This window comes from Rutilus rutilus (genome assembly GCF_951802725.1).
Source record: "Rutilus rutilus genome assembly, chromosome: 17".
NCBI classification, from domain to species: Eukaryota; Metazoa; Chordata; class Actinopteri; order Cypriniformes; family Leuciscidae; genus Rutilus; species Rutilus rutilus.
Genome location: NC_140230.1, coordinates 2,006,200 through 2,025,251, shown reverse-complemented (window position 1 = coordinate 2,025,251; position 19,052 = coordinate 2,006,200). Strand labels below are relative to the sequence as shown.

Sequence of the window (19,052 nt, the reverse complement as noted above, 5' to 3'; positions counted from 1 at the left end):
TGTTTCACAATAAATAATAATAAAGCAAGATACCCTGTTGAAATATGTGAGATGTGTGGTTTATATAAACTGCAAAGGTAAAGTATAAATTCAAATGATTGTGGCCGATGTGAAGGGGGAGGAGAATTTATACATGCGTCACGTTTAGTCGATAAAACTCTTCCGCATAAGATACACCCATATATCCTCGCTCATGACTCCTCATGAAGCTCCTCATGAAGCTCCTCCTCGATCCTCACTCCTCGATCCTCGCCTCCTCACGGTGCAATTAGAGAATTGAGATGTCCTTCAAGATGGCTGAGCTCGATCGGTTTCCGGGTCATAAGATGGAAGACGGAGGAGCAAGGAGACGAGGAGGATATTGAGAAGCACCCTTCATTTCCTTTCTTTCACGGGGAAACGAAGGGTGCATTTGGCGTCGCTTTTGAATCAGGGTAGCCTTCGTCATACAGCAATGACGCAACCGGCCTTCTATACGGCCTTCGGAGGATGCAGCCTTCGCATTAGGACACAGCTTATGTATTTATTATGTCTATGGTCACGTTAGTCAAGCCCGAAGCAGGACACACGCAAGTGACGCAACCCAACGACACCTCAGACTGACAGATACGTAAAAATAGGCTACTTTAGTTTTGGTTTAGTTTATAAAACAGATACATAATACTACTGATTATGAATATGAATAAAAAGTAATAACAATACTAAAAACAATATTAAATGATGAGATTTTAGTCTTCATAAATGATGAAATAACTGTTTACTAATGCTTAACTAATGATTAATAGCATGCAGTTATTATAAAGTGTTACCAAAACATGATATACAGTATAAACTCAAGTTTCCATTGTTTTCTAAAAGTGAGCTTGAACAGTTTTTTCTTCTTATAATTATGAAAAATGTATATTTCATTAGACTTTGTCTCCCTCTGCTGGTACAACACAAACACAGAGATATTCAGGCTCTTTATTTACTCTGTAACAAAACTCCGAGCTTTTTGAGTTACTCTGCGTTTATACACATAAAATGATTAATCTATGAATGAGAAACTGTAATTTGCTGTGAAATAAAAGGTGTTTCACTGCCACCTCATCAGGTCTGTCAGAGGATCGCTGAAATCTAAATGAAGTCTTAATTATTATTATTTTTTTATTTAATTTTTTTTTGTCAGGGACAATGCAAAAGAGACTCATTGTAACAGGTTACAATAACTTGAACAGATGTGTTGCATATAGGGGTTCTAGCTAAAGCTAATTTGCAACCCCTGTCCCTGGTTAGAGATAACAGTGAAGTCACTGTATCTTCAGTCTCTGCTGATTCTGTTGACTGTGAGTCTCTGTAGTGGATCCTTATTCACCATCAGATGATCATCAGAAGATCAGACTGTCATCTGATACTACCAGTCAGTCCTAAAATAAAACACACAGTCACAAATGCAGTATGAGATATTACATCCGTCACATCTTTTTATGAGAAAACTAACTAGATAATCAATATTAATTCATTCTCAAACAAGATCATATCGCTTCCATCTGATGCTCAAAGTCACTTTACAAAATCAAAAGCACATGAAAGGTCACTTTCACACAACAGACAGCTGATACAGAACCAGCAGAAATGATCATTACACTCACTACACATTTAATATCAGTTAATAACAACCCAAATCTCAGATTATCACACACATAAGGCGTCTTTACACAGAAACCAAACCTGAAGTGGCATAAAATCACAAAATGTGCATTTACACAGAATGTTTATTGCTTCTCTGACGCCGAGAACATAAATGCATTTACACAGGAATTAAAATCGCTGGAAATAATATTTTGAAAATTACTATTTTAAAACTACAGTTTTAACAAAGTGTTATAAAATTAATTTAAAAGTAATTAAATAGTAAACAAAGAAATAAAACAAAGATAAATAAAAATACATAATTTTAGATTTCCTCTGTGTGATATAGCGATCTCACGCTCTGATGTTTGTCATAATTCTGTGGTACTGATAGCTATTTTCTATTTCTTAATAAAATTGTCCCAGATGGAACAAATGCTACAAAGAAATTATGAATTATTACACCGGGTCGATCATGCAGGATTTTTTTTTCATTTTTTTTTTTCAAAGAGCCAGACAGAACAATTCTGCTGTCGTTAGCGTTTCAGGCAGGTCGTGTGTGGGTGAAATATCGTCCTCAAGAAGATGATTTTTGGAATATAATATAACACAGTGACGGCGAATAAGCATTTAGCGTATCTGAGAGAAATGTAGCGGCGCATTGATCTGCCAGTCTCTTCAGAGGAAGATTACAAACGGTGAAAGCCAATTGATTACACACGTCGACGACTCTGTCCCTTGTTGGCTGACATTTTTTAATTTGGCTAAACAATATGGAGCTAGGCCGATATGTTCAGTCTTCCGCTTCTTGATTCTCATGTCGCACGTTTGGTTGTCATGACAGTGACGTAGTTTAAAGCGGCACAAGATCGTGTTCATTTACACTGAACAAAACAATATCAGAGTCATCTTTGATACTAGGGGCTGAGGAGGGTCATATTTTAAGTCTGCTTTTATGCGGCATTGTGTCTTTACACAGAACTCTGAGCAGACACAGAGCCGCTTTAGAGCAGCCTTAACTCGCTGTGTAAAGATGCCTATAGAGACAGTTAAAGGGGAAAAGCTGAAAATAACATTCATATTATTTTCACAATCAGTCACAACAGTATGAGCAGAATTAAACTCATATTAAACACAGTTTAAAGTTCAGAGACCTACAGAAACTGAAGCTGAATTTAAGACTCATTATCTGATGACTCGTGGTGTTACTGAACCTGGTATAATTTACTTGTATTTCTAGTGAGTAAATCAACCATTTTAACTTTAAATGAAAATATGATGATGAAAGTCGTTAAAAACTATTCTTACCATAGTGTCTCCAGTTTATAATTTGGATCATCCTTCAGCAGCTTCACTCCTGAGTCTCCTAGTTTATTATATGACAGATCCAGTTCTCTCAGGTGTGAGGGGTTTGATCTCAGAGCTGAAGCCAGAGCAGCACAACCTTCATCTGTCACACCACACCTACTCAACCTGTAGAGAACAATGACACACATTAAGCCTATATCCAGAGATAAACATGACCATAATGAATATAATGCTGACAATATTAAATATATACAAATACTCATTAGTTCACATTGTGAAAATACATCAGTTAGGATTAGGGGATTGATTATAGAGTTTGTACAGTATAAAAATCATTATTTCTTTGGAAAGTCCCCATAAAACATGGAAACCCAACGTGTGTGATTAAGTGTGTGTGTGTGTGTGTGTGTGTGTGTGTGTGTGTGTGTGTGTGTGTGTGTGATAAATGTATTTGTAAACATTTTAAAGAAATGTGTGTGTGTGTGTGTGTGTTTAATGTATTTGTAAACATTTTAAAGAAATGTGTGTGTGTGTGTGTGTGTGTGTCTATGTGAGTGTGTTTGTGTGTGTGTGTGTCCAGTCCCAACCCCTGGAAAAATGAGGAACAAGTGTTTGTAGTCTCAACTCCTCTACAAAGATATGGGACTTCCTTATGGGCTTAGAATGACGCAAAATGATGATTTTTACATCATTATAAGCAGGAACAGCAACACTGAAATCCTTATTTCTCCTGTCTCAGGGGAAAATGAGGGAATAATACACGACCATTCAAAAATATGACTGGGTTTCTAACGATACAAAGCTTAATGCAAATGGGTGAAGTGTCCCTTTAAAATAACCAATTTATCGATTACATCATTCCGCCACTAGGTGGCGACAAGTGGCTGTTAAAAAATGTATTTGTAATTAAATTATTTATTCAAGAGAATGTAGAACTGTATGATGCTTCTGAAATAAAACTCAGAAAGATGTTATGAATTGAATTTGTAAATATGACTCATCTTATACATCATGTACAGTCTGTATAAGTGTATGATTTAACTTTTACCCATAGTCTAGTGTAAAAAAAAGTGTGTGTGTGTGTGTGTATGTGTGAGTGAGTGTGCTTAATGTATTTGTAAACATTTTAAGGAACTCTTAATATTAATGTAATTAATGTCCAATAAAGGCTGTATTAAAGCATTTAATGACATTTTCTGATTTTCCGTGACCTAATCTAAAGTGAGAACTATTTATGGTTAACACGTTGTTAACAAATTCAATTCAATTCAAATTTATTTGTATAGCGCTTTTCACAATACATATTGTTTCAAAGCAGCTTTACAGAAAGTGCATTTCAGAAATGTACATAGAAAAATACAGTTAGTTAATCATGTATTAATTTAGGGCATAACATATCGCCAGCGTCGAGTTGTCTCTTCACAGGCGTCGAGTCGTCTCTTCACGGGTGTTGGGGAAAGTCTAACTCTTTACAGAAGAGCTAATTAATAATACTTGGTTAATTACAGTGACAGTGAACAAAGAATTCGCTATTTATATATAGTCTCTTAATATATTAACTACAACGTATATACTATTATATACTATTCATTAACTATAAACTAATAGTTTAAAATGATTTATAAGCGCTGTGTTACTGTATATTTGTGATAAAGTGTTACCGTTATTTCAAACCGGTCGCATTAAGTGTAATTGTTCCTTTTATATGTGATGGAGTGATTCTTCTTTTTCAAAAATAACACAAAATAAACAAAGTAAAGATGAATTTGACTGATAGCATTATTATTATTATTTTCAAGATTTCCATAGATATAGTGATATATTGTTATTGTATGTTATTTTCAGTTCAGTTCAATTTTATTTATATAGCACGTTTAAAAACAACCATAATTGACCAAAGTGCTTAACAAGATCCAAAATCAAAGAGATAATATACACAAACAATACACAATATACAAAAAAAAAATAACCAACAGCAGAGGTCAAGGTATCAAAGCTCAACTTGAATTGAAAGCCAATGTATAGTAATGGGTCTTAAGCAAGGACTTGAATGTTTCAATGGTCCGAGCTTTTCTTACATGAATAGGTAGACTATTCCAGAGGTTTGGAGGAGCCACTGCAAAGGCTTGGTCACCTTTATTTTTTAACCTGGATCTGGGCACATCGAGGAGCATCTGATTGGAAGACCTCAGTGCTTTGACAGGTGTGTGGACATGTAAAAGGTCCGATAAATAAGAAGGCGACAACCCATTTAAGATTTTGAAAACAATTAATACAATTTTAAATTCAATCTTAAAACAAACAGGAAGCCAGTGAAGCGTGGCCAAAACCGGCATAATGTGGTCGCGCTTTTTGGTTCCGGTTAAAAGTCGAGCTGCTGCGTTCTGGACTAACTGTAATCAACGAAGGGATGACTGATCCAATCCAACATACAAAGAGTTACAGTAGTCTAAACGGGACGTAATAAATGCATGTATGACTCTTTCAAACTCTTTGCGTAGCAGGTAGGGCTTGAAATTAGCCAAAAGTCTCAGCTGGAAGAAACTGGTTTTAACAACTGAACTAATCTGTTTATCAAAATTAAAAGCACTGTCAAAAATCACACCCAGATTATTGGTAAAAGGTCGAATATGGGAACCTAAAGTACCAAGAGCATCTACACAGGCACTAAAATGTACTGCATGAGCAAACAACAATTTCAGTCTTATTATCATTGAGACAAAGAAAATTCTGGTCCAACCAAATTTTGAGATCACTCAAGCAGTTCAAGCAGGCTGGACAGTGTCCTTCTCATTGTTTTTTACAGGCAAATAGATTTGTACATCGTCTGCAAAACAGTGAAAAGAAATGTTATGTTTTTCTAAAATGGACCCTAAGGGCAGCATGTGCAGAGAAAAGAGCATGGGTCCCAAAATGGAACCTTGGGGGATCCCACAAGAAAGAGGGGCAGCAGATGAAGAGGAATTCCAAAGGTGGGCAGCAAAACTCCTATCTGCCTAGTAAGATTCAAACCATTTTAGGGCTATGCCATTAATGTCAACACTTTGTTTGAGTCGAGATAAGAGGATAGAGTGGTTGACAGTGTCAAAGGCAGAAGTCAAATCTAAAAGCACTAAAACAGCAGATTTTTCTGAGTCAACCGCTAAGAGAAGGTCATTATAGACTCTTAGAAGGGCAGTTTCAGAACTGTGGCGGGGTTTAAACCAGACTGGAACTTTTCATAAATACTGAAATTATCTAAAAATGATTGAAGTTGATTAAAAACTACCTTCTTCAAGACTTTAGATATAAAGGGAAGTTTAGAAATAGGTCTAAAATTAGACAAAACTGAAGGATCTTTTTTTTAAGAGTGGTTGCACAACACCATGTTTAAAAGCAGCTGGAACACACCCTGAGCTAAGAGATGCATTAACCAAGGATAAAATACTGGAACCTACAGTGTTAACCCCCTAGGGTCGGCTATCGCGCCGGCGCGATAGGCTCGTTTTTTTCCTTATGAGTGCAAAAAATATATATAAAAAATATATAAATTTTTATCTTATATGCTTGTGTTATACATCAATCGATCCTGTTTAGTGTGTATTTTTTTTGTGTATGCTCATAATAAAAACAAAGTGTTGTGCTTTTCGCCAAATAAAGAAAAATAAACATGATGCGAGTTCTGCCTACTCTCCGTCAGTGAAGTCAATTCTGAAACGCGTCCGAAAATGAACTGTAATTCAGAGAATACTCAGTCAAACAGGCATACAGACACACAGGCATGAAGCTTGAATTCTCTTAAATGAAATAATTTTTATAAAAAACAAATATTCACAGTTTATATAATATGTATGTAAAGAGAGAGATGTCAGTCGTTCTCATCTCAGCTAATTAAGTTGTAATGTGACTCCGCCCACGGAGACCGCGCTATACAAACGCAAATGTGAGGCGATGCATACAAACCTTTGAAACGCCCACATCAGCTGGATAAGGCCGGTGCAACACTGGATGCGTGGCGTAAGCGTCTCAGCTGCATGGCGTGTCCGTTTTTATTTCGGCTCCCATGTTAACAGTTTAGAGTTTGCACACTGCCTGTGTGAGACGCGCGTCTCAGGCGCGGCACGAGCCGCGTGGAAAACGCGTGTATGCTAGAAATAGAACCATTTTGTAGAAGTCTAAATAGAAGTCATTTTGACACGAATACATATTAATAAATGTCCTTTTGATGTTTAAAAGTGTCTAGGTTTTGACATAAATGCAAATATAAATCAATTTTCAAATACTGCTGTATTGAATGAACAGCTTTTAGCAAACTCTATTGCTATACTGAGATGAGGAATATATACTGTATGTTTTGTCAAAAATAAAGTCATCAACTAACTAATGAATCCTTTACTTTGAAATACGTATGATAAAATGTATACTTTGAAATGTATAGTTTTAAAAGACGTTGACTAGTTTTGAATAGATTATAAAGTATGTATGTGTATGCATATATATATGTGTGTGTGTATGTGTATATATATATATATATATATATATATATATATATATATATATATATATGTGCGTGTGTGTATATATAAAGAGTTCAGATGCAAAAGCCTCTAAATGCCATCTGAAATTTTCTTCTAGAATGATCATTTTTATGAAGCTTGTATATTTAAGTTAGCTATAGGTGACACACCTGAATGAATGGCTCATTAAGTATGCAGGGACATCAGGTGTGAACTACTAAATATGCATGATGCTGTTGGAGCGTTTACGCCCCATCCGCATATTGGCTTTCCAAACTAAAAGTGTTTCACAAAACTTAAATCAATGTATCGTTTTATGTGAATGATTAGGCAGGATGATTTTCACATCATTTTGAAGAAAAAACTTTTCTTTTGAAGAAAAAACTAGGCGACGACAGTCAAAAGTCTTATTGCCACATATTTAGTATGTGTTTTGTGGCCTTATTTCAGAAACTTTAATTTTTAGTTTTTTCGATAACCATGCATAAACATTATTCTCTCAAAAATGAAAACATGTACATACATGTGGCTCACATATTATTGTAGTCCTGTTTGTGCTATATAGAGTGAATTTACACCTTTGCCATTAATATGTTTATAAGCAACTGAAAAAACACAAATGTCAGGGCATGTCAGAACATCTCAAGGACCCCAAAAACACCCCAGACCCCAGAGGGTTAAAGACATCTTTGAGTAAGCGGGCAGGGATACTGTCCAGCAGGCAGTTTGCAGGACAAAGCTGCCTAACTACGTCAGAGAGAACATGTAATGTAACTGGCTCAAACTGCTGGAAGACAGCTGGGCATAAAGGAGGAAAAGAGGGATCACTGGTAAAAGCAGGGGATGAAAAGCTCAGGCCAGCAATTTTATCTATGTGGTGTTTCAGGAAGTTTTCACACAACAATGCGGATGGCACAGCACAGTCTTTTTCACAAGGGTTAACAAGAGAGTTAAACACTTTAAAAAGAACCTGAGGCTTCATCAGGTTATTAGCAATCAGGTGAGATCAAAAGTTAGTTTTAGTAGATTTAACTGCTCCCTTGTATTTATTTAATGTGTCCTTTAAAATTAGAAATGACACTTGAAGTTTGTCCTTTTTCCACTTTCTCTCAGCTGTTCTGCAGGCACGTCTGAGAGAGCTGGTATGGTCATTTAGCCAAGGTTCTGTTAGCATTTTAGTGCGTTTCTCCCTCAGTAGAGCAACAGAGTCGAGTATCTCAGTACAAGTAAGTCAAAGAGGTTGGTGAGTTCTTCCACATTAAGATTACAAACTATAAGATTGTACAGCACTGAGTCTTGAAAGGCAGCAGAAAACTATGAGGCAGTTAGAGTTAATTGCACGCACACTGTGTGTGGGAGCAACAGTCGAAGTGTCCGACCAGGGGACAACTATAGTAAATACAACGGGTAGATGATCCGACATACAAGTGTCTCATTTTTCACTAATGGCAACATCTAAGCCATAAGACAGTACGAGGTACAAAGTATGTCCTTTTTCGTGTGTCGGGACAGTGACAGACTGCATAAGATTAAAAGAGTCAATAAGATATAGAAAATCCTTAGACATAGATCTGGATTCGCAGCACACATGTATATTAAAATCACCAACGATTAAAAAGCGATCATATTTTAATGCAATCCCAGCCACAAAGTCAGAAAAGTCCAGAATAAAATCCTTGTTAAACTTTGGAGGTCAATACACCACCGCACATAATACAATCACTGGAAGATTTGTCTCAAACAGCTGCAGCTCAAAGCTAGAGCAGCTGTCAAACGGAATCTCCCGACACTGAAAAGCACACTTAAACACAGCGGCTAGTCCCCCACCTCTACCTGTGATCCGAGCGGAGCTGAGGAAGCCACATCGGGGAGGAAGAAGTTTGGAGAAAGGCGTGAGCTCGCTATCATGAAGCCAGGTATCATTTTGGCCATGATAATCATGTAGTGATAAATCTGATATGGTGACAGCCCTGGTTCAGGTGAAACACACACCACTTCCCTCTTTTCAGCTGCACACACACATTTTGAGGCAATGCTCATGCTTTTGCAATAGTCTGTTTGCACAAGCATTACAAGGCAAGGCTGTATCCTGCAACTGTTGTCTGGTTTGTAGTTCGTCCGGTTTATTAAACTGTTAGTTTTACTTTCTTTTGGGAGATAATAATATAGTAAGATGTAAATGTTCCTCTTCAGGGAGACTCCTCACCGCTGCATTCTACCGCCGGCAGGATCTGACGGCTCAAGCTGGAATCTGTCGCTGATCCACCGGATGGGGCTTACACCAAAGATATACTGTATACACTATCTACTGTACATATTAATCCTTATTCACTCCGAGTCTTTATGGTAGAGATGATCTTACCCCAGTATCTCCAGTTTACAGTGAGGATTCGCCAGTCCAGCAGAGAACAGCTTCACTCCTGAGTCTCCTAGTTTATTCTCAGACAGATCCAGATTTCTCAGGTGTGAGGGGTTTGATCTCAGAGCTGAAGCCAGAGCAGCACAACCTTCATCTGTCACACCACACTTATCCAACCTGTAGAGAACAATGGCACACATTAAGCCTATATCCAGAGATAAACATGACTCTTAAAAAATAAATAACATAATGCTGCCAATATGAAATATATACAAATATTCATTAGAAAAAAAGTTGTTAAATTACATCAGTTAGGATTAGGGGATTGATTATAGAGTTTGTACAGTATAAAAATGATTATTTCTATGGAAAATCCCCATAAAACATGGAAACCCAATGTGTGTGATTGTGTGTGTGTGTGTGTGTGTGTGTGTGTGTGTGTGTGTGTGTGTGTGTGTGTGTGTAAGTGTGCGTAATTAATGTATTTGTAAACATTTTAAGGAACTTTTTTGGTTCACGATTTTAAAATAGATTTTTTATTGTTATTCCAGAATCAATATTGATTCAAATTAAATGGCTTTATTTTTGTCCTTGCTTATAGACCAGGTTGACAGAAGTTAGCCACTTTTGTTCCAACTGAGGATGAAATGTGTCGTTATCTATGAGTGTCGTAATATACATTTCAAGTGGACGTGTGGAAGAGACGTGAGACTGAAAGCACTGAAAGCCCTCGCACTGCTCATATGCTGAGAGAGAGAAAAGACAGTAGAGCTGCACGATTCATCTTTAAAATACTGTGATCTCAATTCAAACACACACACACGATTTTCATCAAATTCGTCTCTCTATTAAACCTTTGACAAAATCATATTGCAGTATTTTAAATTTGTGTTGCCGCTGCCGCTGACCCAGAGAGAGTTGTCATGAAACAGCTTGAATAGAAGTACTGGGATAAAAGTTTAAAGTTAAAATATAAACACTGATGTCTACGATAGTGATCAAAATAGAGTAAATCAGCTTTTGATAGAAGCAATCGCAATTCTTAAAAATCACAGTACATATTGTATCGGCACCCAAGTATTGTGATAATATTGAATCGGGAGATATGTGCATCGTCCCAGCCCTAGTGTGTGTGTGTGTGAGAGAGTGAGTGTGTGTGTGTGTCTGTCCATGTGTGAGCTTAATGCAAGCTCACACATGAAACATCAGTTTTATGGTGGAGATGATCTTACCACAGTTCCTCCAATTTACAGTGAGGATTCACCAGTACTGCAGAGATCAGCTTCACTCCTGAGTCTCCTAGTTTATTCACAGACAGATCCAGTTCTCTCAGGTGTGAGGGGTTTGATCTCAGAGCTGAAGCCAGAGCAGCACAACCTTCATCTGTCACACCACACTCACACAGCCTGTAGAGAACAATGACACACATTAAGCCTATATCCAGAGATAAACATGACCACTTAAAAAAATAAATAACATAATTCTTCCAATATGAAATATATACAAATATTCATTAGAAATAAGTTGTTAAATTACATCAGTTAGGCAAGGCAAGGCAAGTTTATTTATATAGCACATTTCATACACAATGGCAATTCAAAGTGCTTTACATAGAAGAAATTAAAATAATAAAAAGAAATAAGAATAATTAAAACAGTTTAGAAAAATAAAAAATAAAATACAGTACAGTACAAACAGTCGGACGAGCATTGGCACAGTGCTCATTCAGTAAATGCATAGCTAAACAGATGTGTTTTGAGTCTGGATTTGAAAGTGACTACTGTAGGAGCATGTCGGATCTCTTCTGGAAGCTGGTTCCAGCTGCGGCTGGCATAATAGCTAAAAGCGGACTCGCCATGCTTAGAGTGAACCCTTGGTATTTCTAGCTGATATGATCCTAGTGATCTGAGTGATCTGTTGGGTTTATATTCAGTGAGCATATCTGCAATGTATTGAGGTCCTAGGCCATTGAATGATTTATATACCAGTAATAATACTTTAAAATCAATCCTAAATTTAACTGGGAGCCAGTGTAAAGACCTGAGGACTGGTGTGATATGTTCATATTTTCTGGTTCTGCTCAGAATCCTGGCGGCAGCGTTCTGTATGAGCTGCAACTGTCTTATGGTCTTTTTGGGAAGGCCATTGAGGAGTCCATTACAATAATCCACCCTGCTGGTGATGAAAGCATGAACAAGTTTCTCTAGGTCTTGTCTGGAAACAAAGCATCTAATTCTTGCAATATTTTTCAGATGATAGTATGCTGATTTAGTTATTGCTTTGACATGACTACTGAAACTAAGGTCTGACTCTAGTGTCACACCAAGATTCCTGACTTGATTTTTGGTTGTTTGACCCCTAGAGTGAAGGTATGGGTGCACCTTGAGAACTTCATCTTTGTTTCCAAATGCAATGACTTCAGTTTTGTCTTTGTTTAACTGAAGAAAGTTTTGACACATCCAACTGTTGACTTCATCAATGCATTGGCACAGGGAGTCAATGGGGCTGTAATCGTTAGGTGATAGGGCTAAGTAAATCTGTGTGTCGTCTGCATAGCTGTGGTAAGCAATTTGGTTCTTTCTCATTATTTGGCTCAGTGGTAGCATATACAGGTTGAACAGGAGTGGCGCAAGAATTAAGCCTTGAGGAACTCCGCATGTCATGGATGTCCACTCAGACTTATGGTCTCCTATACTCACATAATAACCTCTCCCATCTAAGTATGACCTGAACCATTATAGGACTATCCCAGAAAGCCCCACCCAGTTTTCCAGCCTGTCCAGAAGTATGTTATGATCGACAGTGTCAAATGCAGCACTGAGGTCGAGTAGTACCAGCACCGATAATTTGCCTGAATCAGTTAGGATTAGGGGATTCAATATACAGTTTGTACAGCATAAAAATCATTATTTCCATGGAAAATCCCCATAAAACATGGAAACCCAACGTGTGTGTGTGCAAACATTTTGAGGAAAAAATAGACTCACCAAACTATCGCAATTTTTTGGTTCACAATTTTAAAATAGATTTTTTTAAATTCCAGAACCAATATTGATTCAAATTAAATTGCTTTAGTTTTGTCCTTGCTTATAGATGAGGTTGACAGAAGTTAGCCACTTTTGTTCCAACAGAAGAGAAAATGTGTCGTTATCTATGAGTGTTGTAATATCCATATCAAGTGGACGCATGGAAGAGACGTGAGATTGAAAGCACAATTTTCCAGAATGAGTCCGATACCGATACTTTCATTTTTGGTACTCGCCGGTACCGATACCTGTATTTTCGCTGCATTTGTAATTTTTAAATGTATTGGTAGAGAAACCAAAAGAATATAAATCATATTAGTTGGCTTAATTTGTTCATAAAATAAATATTTCCTTCAGTTATTTTCATGCTTAATTAAGCCTGCTAAAATGCATTGTATGAGCTTGTTACGTTCACTCTTCATTCTATTGCTCTATCATATCTTATCTTTTATTTAATAATATAGTACTTATATATAGCAGCTCCAGCATGGCTCAGGGCTGAGAATTGGGTCAGTGGTACAAATGTTTAGATAAGTGAAATATCAATTCTTTATTCCAATTTTGACACCATATCAAAAACTACAGTAATCAATCAAATGTGAAAAAAAAACACTGCATATTCATTAGTGCTGGGTGGTTTTACCGGTTCATACCGAAAACCGGTGTATATTTTCGTTATGATATACATTTTTTATATACCGCCATACCGATGTATTTAATTACACAACGCTTGGAACGAACGTTACGCTGCGCCGCACGACACTGTTTCAGACGGACCCTTTACAATGTTGCACTTCTAAGCGGCGACTGCGAGGCGTAGTGAGGGTAAACAGCAGTGCTCTGGTGTTATGTTACAGGGAAGATGGATGCTGCAGAACTAGTAGAACATGACACAGAAGAACTTGTGCCAAAAAGAGGAGCCGGGTCTGTTGTTTGCAGGTTTTTTGGTTTCCAAAAATCCAACGTCGACCAAACAACCATTTTATGCAAGTGCTGTCAGGCTGAAATTGTCGCCAAAGGCGGAAACACAAGCAATTTGCTCCAGCACCTTAGCTGCAAGCATGTCTTGGAATATCAAGAATTTATGAAATTGATGTCAGTGGACTCAGCGCCCTCCACATCAGCAGGTAACACGGGGAAAGCAAAAGAAAAGTCGAGCCAAATGTCACTTAAAGACGTGTTTGCTAGAGGGACTTACTACGACAGAAAAAGCAAACGGTGGATCGAGATTACAAACTCTATCACTAACCATATAGCCAAAGACATGGTCCCGGTAAATACAGTCGAAAAAGAAGGCTTCAAGCAGATGATCAAGACGCTGGATCCCAGGTATGAAATGCCGAGCAGAAAGTAGTTTAGCCAAGTTGCTATCCCCAACTTGTACCAAAAGCACAGAGCTATGCTCGATACAGACCTGGCGACCGTCCTCCACTTCGCAGCAACAAATGATATGTGGTCCAGTCGCACTATGGAGCCTTACCTTAGCCTTACAGTTCACTTTATAAGTGACGAATGGGTGTTGCAAAGTCATTGTTTGCAAACAAGCTACTTTCCTGATGACCATACTGGTGAGTTACTTGCAGCGGGCCTGCAAGAGGCATTTGATTCCTGGGGACTTTCAGAGCAGAAGCTAGTGGCCATCACTACAGACAGTGGAGCCAACATCAAGAAGGCTATCGAACTGAACAATTGGACAAGACTCTAGTGCTTTGGTCACAGGCTTCACCTAGCCATAGGTAAGCAATAGTTATTATATTAATAGTGAACTATACTTGATAGCTGTAAAATGATAATAATAAGGAGTTTTCTGTTATCTCTTATCCTCCTTATTATTATTATTATCATTATTATCATTATTATTATTAATATTATCATCATCATTATTATAATTATTATTATTATTATCATCATCATCATCATCATTATTATTATTATCATCATTATTATTATGAGTTTATTGTAATCATTTGGTGTGGGTCTAAAGTAAAATCAATAATTTAATTAACATTAGGAAAAGTGAACTAATATATAATTATTTGTCAATTTTACAGAGAGAGGTATGAAAGATGACCGCATACAACGTGCAGTATGTGTCTGCAAAAGAATTGTGTCAGCCTTCTCATACTCTTGTAAGAAAAGGAGGGACCTGGCCATTGTTCAGAATGATTTGGGTCTTTCAAAGCATTTGCTCACAAGTGAGATGCTTACAAGGTGGGGATCACGTCAAATGATTCAAAGAGTACTTGAGCAAGAGAGGGCCATTAGTCAGGTTCTAAAAGCTGACAAGAAATCAAGGCACTTGGTCCTTAGCTGGCAAGATGTGGATGTCCTAGAGGCTGTCAACAAGGTGTTGAGCCCACTCCAGGACTTCACAGATGCCTTGTCAGGAGAGCAATATGTCAGTGTCTCCTACCTCAAGCCAGTGCTCAGTCTCTTCAACACATCCATTCTTGCTGAGGAAGAGAGTGATACTCAGCTGACGAAGGATGTGAAGAGAAACATTCTAGCTTACTTGAATGAGAAATATTCCGATCAGATCACAGATGACATGCTTGACATTGCATCTCTTCTTGATCCACGGTTTAGAACCAAGTATATGGATAAAGAAAAGGTGGAGCGGGTTCTATCCAGAGCAGTTGAAGAGATAGTGCCACTAATAAAGGCTCAACAGGACACACTCTCAGGGGCTGCTGGTGCAGCAGAAGCAGAGCCTGTTCCTCCTCCTGAGGAAAAAAGAAAAAAGACTTTGGCCAGCTTTTTCAAAAGGCAGAGCACCACCAGCAGCAGCACACTCACACTGCCAGAAGAGGAAAGCATCAGAATGGAGCTGACAGTCTATTTACAGACCACAGAGGTTGACAGTGATACAGACCCTTTAGACTGGTGAAGATGCCATCAGACAAATTTCCCTCGCATTGCCAAGCTAGCTCAGCAGTATTTATGCAACCCTGCCACCAGTGCTCCATCTGAGAGAGTGTTCAGCACTGGTGGCAACATTGTCACTTGCCACAGGGCCGCACTCAAACCAGATGCTGTGGACCGTCTGGTTTTCCTGGCAAAAAATGTTTAAATGTTGAAATGTGTGATTATTGTTTCCATTATACAGGATAATCCTGTGTGAGCCAAGTTGCACTTTATATTTCTTTAATACGTTCAATACTGGTTTCGAAGCAATACTTTTGAAGGAAGTAATAACTAATGCAAGTTGCATGATTTTGTTTTACTATTTTTTTATTTTTTTTTGTGTATAGACCTCAAAAGCAATGCAAGTTTTCTTTTTAGATTTACTTGAATACATGTGTAATGTACCTGGGCTTGAACTAATGCAAGTTGCACACCTTTTTGTATTTATTATGTGAGTTGAATATATATTCATATATATATATATATTGTGAATATACCTCAAAGCCCATATTAATGCAAATTGTCACTTCACTAAGTCACTTGTTTTATATATATTTTTTTAGATTTACTTGAATACTGTACCTGGGTGAATACTGTACCTATGTACCTGGTCTTGAACTTGAAGCAAAAGTATTGCAAGTTGTTCTACTTTTTGTATTGGTTTTTATAAAAAAAGTTTGTGATATTTGCACAGTAAAATTTCTGTATTTCGACTGCAATTGTCTTTGTATTCTGATTCCTCACTTCATTAGAATTGTAACGGTCACCAGCTGGAGTGCCCTTGAGAGCCACCAGAGGGCACTCCACACCAGACTCTCACGTTCACTCACAGACTACATCTCCCATCATTCTCTGCCTTGACTCATCAGCACTCATTATCACATTCACCTGTATCTCATTATCTTGTTTAGTTCACCCCATATAAGCCTGGTTCACCCCTTCACTCACTGCGAAGTTTTGTACGTTATTCCACTGCATTTCTGAGCATTTCCTTTGTTGTCGTTATTCCTGGTTTTTTATCTCTGCCCTTTTTCTGTTTCTGCCTCACCCTCTGGATTTGTCTGTTTGTTGGATTGCCTGCCTGTGTATGACCTTTGCCTGGATTTTTACTACGATTCTGTATAACCCTTTAAATAAAACTGCATTTGGATCCTCAACCTTCGTGTCTCGGAGCAGTTCGTAACAGAATCATGACTGGCTCTTATTTGTAAACAACAGCATAATTTTCTGTTTGCCATGCAAACCTGTATTACTAGTGTGGAATTATTCTACAATATTCACTAATGACAGTAAAATAGACCATCCTAAGTAAATTTACTGCAGTAATTCCTCTCTCAACCAGTAGAAAATGCATTGAACACCTGATTATACATGGAAAAAAAAAAACGTCATAAACCGGAAAACCGGCATCATTTTGAAAAAAACCTTGAAATAAATTTTTGGTCAAACCGCCCAGCACTAATATTCATTACTGAATAAATTAAATATAGATGGATCTTTTTGTAAAGTTTCAAAAGGTCACCTATTTAGTCAAGAGCAGTAAGTAATTCATTTTTCCTTTGTTTGATTAACATTAAAACACAGCAGCAGGTTCATAAGACTGCTGTCCCTTTAAGACTGATCGCATGGACCCCATTTGAATATACTGTCTATATACACTTGAATTCGTCAATACAAGCAAGAGACGTTAAAGACAATTCAATTCAGTATTTGTGTGCTGAGACACTGGTTTTCGGGGCGCGCTTTGGTTGTTTGTGTTCATGGAACTTCTTGACCTGCAAACTTCCTGTTATAATGTAGGGAATCACTCGTTATACATAAATCAGGTAACAGTAGGGCTGGACAATAATTCAATATCAATATATATCGCAATATAATTTTTTTCAATAACGGTGATATGATTTTTAAACACATTTCCGATATTTCAATATACATTACAGGCATGGGCTACGTTTACGTTTTCATTTTTACTGCGTGATAAATATAAGCAGCACGGCACACAACGGCCAGGATTCTCTGACCCGTCGAACACCTTGGTCCAAAGCAGGCCAGCTCGGGCTTGAGGAGTGGTTATGAACAAGAGGCCGAGTTTACCTGAGCTGGGAGACGGCATTCGGCATTCTGTCAGTAACATCAGCATTAAAGACTTTTTAAATAATTTACCTCAAAACTCACTTTCATTTTTGATTGCCTTCTGTTTGTGATCCGATGTGGATTCTGATCACCGTATAAGGTAGAAATATTTATACCCGATGCAAAAGACTATGCACGCTAACCATTACCATAGTAAACATGGTAAATATGAACGCTTGAAGAAATCAGACAAATCATAATGGCTATCACAATCATGTTTTTATTTTATCTGTCAGTAGCCTACTGACAGTCTCCGGTCTCTTTATACCGGACTATTATAAAATAAAGCCACTTTTTGGTGGCATATTTGTAGAAATGATCATTCTTTCTAAATGTGATGTAGCCTAAATATGTCCTGTAACAGAAACAGCCTTGACTGAATAAGTAAGTCCTCTTTCTTTTGTGGAATAGACCTAACGGTAGCCTAATTTATTTCTGTGTGACTAATGTGCAATTTTAACATAAATTAATTAATTGTGATTAATGTATCACATTTTACTGTAAACCTGTGGTAAAACATTGATGCTTGGGTTTTAAATATTCAAGAAAACAACAAAAATGCCAGCAAACAGTCGCTTTTATCATGTTTGTTTTGCGATCTCGCTGTTTCCAGTGATTTCTTTCTGATTAGTTTTCTGATAAAACTTCCATTTGTTGGTGAAATGATAGGTTAGTGTGACGTTGTTCCAGAGAGCCATGTTAGCCCGGCATGGCCCGTTTAAAGTCCTGGCTCGCACTGGCCTGACAGTGGAAACGCGACTATTCAGATTCATCAATCGGAATGAATTCAGGTGTCATCAACACTCAAAATGTCCCTCAGCAACATGTGATTTTGTTGTTGCTCACTTTTTTTTTTCTGCAGCAACTCTGAGCACTTTTCATATTCTTTATCCTAGCTGAAGCACTTTTTTCAATCTATAAGAATAATATAATCAAATGTTAGTCTATAGTTTAAAAATAAAGATATTAATAAGTTGAGTCTTATTATTATTATTTGACAGTGTTTTCACATTTCTTGTTTGTATGAAGGCTAAATAAATAAAATATCAAGAATAATTTATTTGTACCATTTTTATTTATTTTTTTTATATAGTTTTATAGGAGGAGGTTTCAGAGCCTTGGCAAATACATTTTTCAGAAGTTTGGACATTTGGAAGTTTTGGACATACATTCATTGTGGGCGGTCTTGGCAGTTTTTCTGCCAAGAAATCACTC

The 19,052-nt window shown here is 37.4% G+C and overlaps 1 protein-coding gene across 4 annotated transcripts in view; it reads right to left on the bottom strand.

Moving 5' to 3' along the window:
• Window positions 1-550: 550 nt before the first annotated feature.
• LOC311306994 (protein NLRC3-like) overlaps window positions 551-19,052 on the bottom strand; it is a 63,292-nt gene continuing 44,790 nt past the window's right edge. For 3 of the 4 annotated variants that reach the window (XM_084435675.1, XM_084435676.1, XM_084435677.1), the window contains 4 exons: window positions 11,007-11,180; window positions 9,778-9,951; window positions 2,920-3,084; window positions 552-1,406 (listed from right to left, as the gene is read on the bottom strand). In XM_084435675.1, coding sequence (XP_084291801.1) covers window positions 1,394-1,406; window positions 2,920-3,084; window positions 9,778-9,951; window positions 11,007-11,180 — 526 coding nt within the window. In that variant the 3' untranslated portion in view covers window positions 552-1,393. Of the gene's footprint in view, window positions 1,407-2,919; window positions 3,085-9,777; window positions 9,952-11,006; window positions 11,181-19,052 lie in introns of all 4 variants that reach the window. The other variant, XM_084435678.1, reaches the window with a different exon arrangement.